This window comes from Callospermophilus lateralis, chromosome 6, assembly GCF_048772815.1.
Source record: "Callospermophilus lateralis isolate mCalLat2 chromosome 6, mCalLat2.hap1, whole genome shotgun sequence".
Classification (NCBI taxonomy): Eukaryota; Metazoa; Chordata; class Mammalia; order Rodentia; family Sciuridae; genus Callospermophilus; species Callospermophilus lateralis.
The window spans coordinates 160,369,603-160,375,806 of record NC_135310.1 but is presented as its reverse complement, the minus strand read 5'-3'; the positions used below and the strand labels follow the sequence as shown (position 1 = coordinate 160,375,806).

The 6,204-nt window shown below is 52.9% G+C and overlaps 1 protein-coding gene across 1 annotated transcript; it reads right to left on the bottom strand.

Moving 5' to 3' along the window:
* Positions 1 to 30: 30 nt before the first annotated feature.
* LOC143402223 (butyrophilin subfamily 1 member A1) lies at positions 31 to 5,938 on the bottom strand. Its single transcript, XM_076859620.2, has 8 exons — positions 5,901 to 5,938; positions 5,254 to 5,386; positions 4,676 to 5,035; positions 2,645 to 2,926; positions 1,686 to 1,835; positions 1,194 to 1,214; positions 1,085 to 1,111; positions 31 to 710 (listed from the first exon to the last, which is right to left on the bottom strand). The coding sequence occupies exons 2-8, from the start codon at positions 5,330 to 5,332 to the stop codon at positions 31 to 33; spliced, it is 1,599 nt and encodes a 532-aa protein (XP_076715735.2). The 5' UTR covers positions 5,333 to 5,386; positions 5,901 to 5,938.
* Positions 5,939 to 6,204: the final 266 nt, after the last annotated feature.

The window sequence follows — 6,204 nt, the reverse complement described above, 5'->3', positions numbered from 1 at the left end:
GCGGGCTGAGCTCAGGAAGGCGCTGAGCGGTCATTCCTTAAGGTGCCCCTCGGCTGCGCGGGGAGAGATGAGTTTAGACCGGAGAGTGTCTGTGTCCCCAGAGGCAGAGTCCTGCCCCACACGGGACAGTGGGATGTCCTTGGAAAGGTTCTGGGCTTCAGGGATGACTGTGACCCCCTCAGGCCCTTCAGACACTGGGCAGATGGTCAGGGGCCTTTTCCCACAGGACCACAGGCAAAAGAAGGGCCTGAGGGGGCCGGAGAAGGAGATGCCAGGGAAGGTGTAGATGTGCGCCCCGTCGGTCATGTTGTAGAAGGAGATGTCTCCCGACTCGTAGTCCAGGAAAACCCCAACCCGGCGAGGGGGGCCTGCTAATGGGAGAGGGGTCCGAAGAGGGGTGAGGGCCCAGTATCCATTCCCATAGAGCTCCACAGCCCAGAACCCGTGCTCAGGGGTCATGGGGTCAAACCCCTTCTTCTTCACATTCTCCCGGCACACGCCGATGGCCCAGTCGGTCCTGTCCCCCACCTCCACCTCCCAGTAATGCCGCCCTGCGGTGAAGGCCTCTCGGCCCAGCACGCACGGCCACGAGTCAAATCTCTCTGGATTCTCAGGCAGCTTCTGGCGCGAATCCTCCAGTCGAACAGATTTTGCGTCTTCGTACAGAAAAAGGTGAGGGTGGGCTGTGTCTGGATCCAGAGTCACATCAACTAGAGACAGAGAGTGTGACCGTCAGTGGCAGTCCCAGGACCTGTCCTCCCTGCTCCAAAGAAACAGCAGTGGGATAACTTGGTGGTCTCCTGTGCAGGTCTGGAGACCTGTCTGGCCCCCCAGGTGTCTGCTCCCTCTGATCAGCAGCCACAGTTAAGAGCGGACTGTCCCCAAGGAGACGCTGTAGGAAGGGACTGGCATCCTAGCCATCTTCCAGGGTTCTGCTAGGGGCTCAAGGAAAGTGTCCCGGCCATGTGCCATTGAGGTCCCCTTCCTAGCCTCCTCACTAAGTGAATGTTAATGTTCTCAAGTCCACGTCTCACAGGACACTGAATTCCTGGAGTGGGACCTGGAGAAGTCCTGAGTCACTGACCTGCATGCAATGCCGCCTTTTTCCAATCTGCAAAGAAAGAGAGACTATCAGCAAGTGGTTTTGAACAAGAGTGAAAAAACTGGATGAAATAACAAGAGGCAGAACTTACTGAGCTCTTCCAGGAGTTTCTCTGGAAAACAAACAAAATCACCTCAGTGGCTTTTTATAATGGACTTGAGGGAGGGGATGGGACTGGTACACCTGACTACCTGACTACTGGAGTGCCACCAGCAACCTACAGCAGGGCTTTGTTCTGTCTGGTTTTCTGAGAAGTAATCAGGAAGTTCCTACAGGTTGAGATCAGATCTTCCATGATAAGATCCTTACTGGGAAGTTGAGTTAGTGGTGGGGTTGGGCTGACAAAGGGTGGTAAGTAAATTCAGGTCTCAAATGCCAGTTGGAACGCTTTGACTCTGCCTGTGGCCCAAACTTCTCTTCATTGTAGCTATCTCTGATTTCAGAAGCCTTAACATTTCTTCTGACTTTGGGAATTCTAGGATTGAGGGTCTTCCTGTTGGAAGTCGTCCTAATGGGTGGGCGTGGACCCAGCCTTCCTCTGAAGCACCCCTGGTGAGCAGCCAATTTAGGATCTAGGACTTGCCTGTAGAGTTGAATCTGCTCCTCCTCTCTCTGGATCTCTCCTTGTACAGTCTCCAGATGAAAAATATGGATCCAATGGTGAGCAGCCCTAAGACCACAAGGATGGCCACCACAGACACCATCCAGGGAGTCAGCCTCGGGGAGATGGGAGCTGAAACAAAGTCCCCAGAGGAACATTGGCCGAAAGCAGAGCAGGTCCCACTTGTCTCCTGATGCCAGATGGAGGAGGAAGAGGAGACAGAGTGGGTCCCTTCTATCTCTGCCGTGGCACAAACAATCCCTCCAACGCCTCTGTAAGCTTTTCAGCAAGTTTTGATCTTGGGCCAGAGAGAGCAGAGAAGGAGAAGAAGAACCGAGTCATCTGGGGTCAGGACACGTGGACTAAAGGACATGTGGACTAAGCTGTGTTACTACAGAATTCCTACTTCACTGTCAATGCAGAGGGGGAGTCAGGGGATGCGGGAGGTAAATAAGGAAGGAGAAGGGTCACTTCTGTGTGTGACAGAGTGAGACTCATTGGCCAAAAAGTAAGAACGCATTCCTGCCTGAGGCAGAGCTGGCCTCCAGGGACTAGTGGCAGGTTGTGCTTCTGAGGCCCCTGGAAGCCATGAGGAGCCCTGGATGGGAGGGCAAGGGTGGAAAGGGTAAGACCAGAAAAGCAGTCTCCCTGTCTACTCAAGGCGAGAAGGACCTAGGTCAGGAAGGCCGCAGGCACGGAGCTTCTCCATCTCAACTAGATCTCCTAAAATGGAAAGCCTGAGACTACATGAAAGACAGGTAGAATTTGTGACTTCTGAATTTTTATTCTTCTGAAGAGGCTAGTGGGGCTCCTTCGAGTCAATGGGCAAACACTCAGATGGGAAAGTGGGCAGCTCCACCAGGAAGTCACATCTGGGCAGGTGCCAGGTCAGGGAGCCCCGAGGCTGTGTCCACACAGGAGTCAGCACTGGTTCTACTCACCTGGAATGGAAATCCCTACTTCCTTCTCCTGGCCAAGAAGGAGGTTCCGGATGCAGCAGGACACACTGTCCATGGAGCTGTCCCTGAGGGTCACTGAGGCTGCCACAGTGAACAGGCCTTCCTCGTCAGGACTCCTGGACTCTGACGTGGCCGGGAACTCCTCTCCCTTGGCAGATCTCCACTGCACCTGGGGCTCTGGGTACCACCCCACGGAGGTGCACTCCAGCCGGACCTCGCCACTCTCCTGAACTTCCATGGTGATGTGAGGCTCGGAGCCCAGAGCTGAGGAGGGAGAAGCGGGCTTAATCTCTCAGTGGTGCCTTCTGCAGACTCACAATTCCAGTTTGAGAAAGAGAGAAAGAGGCAAAGTGGATTGGGAGTTCCTCTCCACATTTCACCACACCAGGAGACTGAGGTGTCAGTGAAAGGAATTCCATTCACCTTATCAGAGGAGGGGATCTTATTAGCACCTAGTTCTTGAAGTGTGAACAGGAAGGAGCTCAATGGGCAGACCTGGGGAGCTTTTCAGCCAGCAGAAACTGCCTCACAGGCAGCTTGGGCCTGGACTGGGAGCTCCAGATCTGCAAAAGAGCTCCTTGGTTAGCAGTATTACAAGAAGGGTCTGGGAAGAGAGAACTAGCACTGGAATATTTAAAGATGGATGGAAGTGGTATTCTGCAGGAGAAAGGAGGCTCGCAGTTGACTGTGGATCAAAGCTTAAGCTTCTTTACCCATGATGCTGATTCAGGAATTTTCTTAAATTGCTCCAACCTCACCTTTCCCCACACAATTATGCCTTAACAAAAACCAACATAAAGCTCTTTTTCCTACCTCTCTAGCTTAATTCTTAAAAAAAAAAAAAAAAAAAAAAAATTCCACAGGGTACAGAAAAAAAACAGAGCTCCAAAGAAGTAACCTGAAATACATGTCCATGATTGTCTATATTCTGAATTTGTGTGTTTAGTAAGAATGTGTATTTTTGTCTTGAAAGGGAGTACCACTAGCATCAGATTCTCACAGATATCTGACCCTCATAAAAGATAACAACAGTTTTATGGCATCAAATATGTAGGCTTTTATCACCATCCTTAAACTTTAAGATAGTCTTCCCTAAAAATGAAATGAAAGCTGGGTGTGTGGTTCAAGCCTGTAATCCCACGGAATGGGGAGCCTGAGGCAGGAGGATTGCAAGTTCAAGGCCAGTCTCAACAAATAAAAATTTGAAAAGGGCTGGGGATGTGTGTAAGTGGCTTAGTGTCCCAGGTTCAATCCCTAGTACAAAAAAAAAAAAAAAAAGAGTTTTACATGTTACATCTGAGAATATATTTGTGTATTCCGCATTTAGATTAGTTCAAGACATGGTCATAATATCTTACGAGGATATCCTAATTTTGCCTCATAATTGACAAAGCAGTTTTTCATGTGTTGTCTAATTTTATTTCATTCTTGCAAAATCATGTGGAATAAATGCTTCCTCAGTTTCACAGTAGATCAGGAAGATTCCCTTGATGCAATCACCACTGGTGAGTGGAAAGTCAGACCTCAATGCTTACTGTCCTCCAGAAAGCTAACCACTCTCCTTGGTATTTCGCCCAGAATTTAGGCTTGAAGAAAAAAAAGAAACTTCTGCAGGTAAATGAAGAGTGTTAGCAAAAGGCCACGCTCGAGGATCTTAGAAAACCAGTCCTTGGAGACTAATCCACAAAGCAGCCTCAAGTAGATGGGATGCTCACTGCAGCCTTAGCTAATGATGAAGAATAGACTCATCTTCACAATCGGATTCTGGGAGCTGGTAATGACGGCGTCCTTATATGACAGAACGCTACGGCCATCACATGCTAGGTGCTTATCCTGTCGCTGAGGGAGGGGCAGCGGGCGGCTGAATGCAGGGAGGGCATTCCGCTTGCTGTCCCCGGCAGCTCCTGCCCGGCCCCCAGGCCTGCCGACCCCCGCACCTGGAAGGAACCGCCTGGTTCCCGAAGTAACCCGCTCACCACGGGGGTCCCGGGCCGTCACCCCGCTGCCTCTCACCTGCCACTCGGAGGTGCACTATGGCCTCGTCGTCGCTGGCGTTGTCCCTGAAAAAGCACCGGTACTCGCCCTCGTCCGAGGCGCGGACGCCGCAGATCCGCAGGGCCGCGCGCCCCGCGGCGATGTCGTCGCGCCGCAGCGCCACCCGGCCGCGGAACTCTGGCAGCAGCTCCGGCTCCGGCTCCGGCTCCGGCTCCTGCGGCGCCTGGTACAGGAACACGGCGGGCGACGGCGTCCGTCGGAACCACCGCAGCTCCATGTGCTCGGCGCTCACGTTTGGGGAGAGGCGACAGGGCAGCTCGGCGTCTGCTCCCACCAGGGCCAGGATGGGCTCCGGGGGCCCCATCACTTCAAAGTGAGCTGTCAACGCGAGCGGAGTCAGAGCCGTGAGCCTGGGGGCGACGCAGCCCAGGCTGCTGGTGACGGTCAGAGGCCCTGCAGCGCCCCCGTGCCCTCGACCGGCTGAGCAGGTCCATCCAGCCCGCTGGACATGGCTTGGGAGGACCAGATGGTGTCATTTACACGTACTGGGACGTTTCAACCCTGCAGGACACAGAGCGAGGAGCAGGGAGACCTACCTGAATCCAGCTTGGGCAGCTGCAGGAGCACCAGGGTGAGCAGACACCTGGGGAGGCAGGATTTCCGGACCGCTGCCATCGCTGACCTTTCTGCGGCTGCAAGGTGCTGATGCACTCATCCAGGAGCTTCGGCCTGGAGAAGAATGTTCAGGAAAAAACTATGGGTGGGCAGACCCTGTGCTCCACAGCGCCCCACAAACCAAGGCTGGAGTGGTCGCAGCTGAAGCCCCCTGTGCCTCCTCTCGCCATCAGCACCTGCCTGCACACCTCCCTAAGCTTGGTCAAGCACTGCAGGAACATCAATCTGGGTCCTGTGGTCCCCAAACTCACCTAGTATTAAGAAGGGACTTGTGATTCATAGAGCCCTTCAATAAGTTGATTATCAAGGAACAAGACTTGGAACCACTACATTAAGAAGGAAAAGTCTTCTTCACAATACAACAATTTGCTATCTGCTTTTAGAAATGATGATACAGATAAAGCCATGGAGACAAAGGAAATGGAATGGAGAACAAAGAAAAAGATGGGAGGAGATGGAGCAAGAAAGGGGTGATTCTGGAGGTGCCGAAGGCCTACGGCCAGGGACAGAGGAAGGAGCAGGAGGGAGAGAACTGTGCCCTCCTGGGCTCACACCAGGGGACACCTACCAACCCGATGATCCTGGAGGACAAGGCACAGGGAGCCACTGCTGCCAACTGAAGAAGCTGGTCATGGCCCCAGATGCAAAAGTTAAAAGCCCTGGGGAGAAGGAAGGGGGCGGTGCCCTCAGGAAGCCTGCTGCCAGCTGGCCTGCTGAGTTTGCTTTGGAAAAAAAGGGTTTCCAGAGAGAGGGGAGCCATGGATCTGCCACCCTTCCCTTAGAGAGCGGGATAGACATTGTTGAGTTGGACTAAATAGAAGTGGGTGGAAGAAAAAGGAAGAGGGCCAAGGAAACATGAAAAGAGACGAAAA

Excerpts from the sequence above, each read along its gene's own strand:
- LOC143402223 (XM_076859620.2), bottom strand. The coding sequence starts at position 5,332 with ATGGCAGCGGTCCGGAAATCCTGCCTCCCCAGGTGTCTGCTCACCCTG. Across the intron at positions 1,215-1,685 it reads GAGCAGATTCAACTCTACAG|AGAAACTCCTGGAAGAGCTC; the intron begins GCAAGTCCTAGA and ends TTTGTTTTCCAG. Across the intron at positions 711-1,084 it reads AAAGGCGGCATTGCATGCAG|TTGATGTGACTCTGGATCCA; the intron begins GTCAGTGACTCA and ends CTCTGTCTCTAG.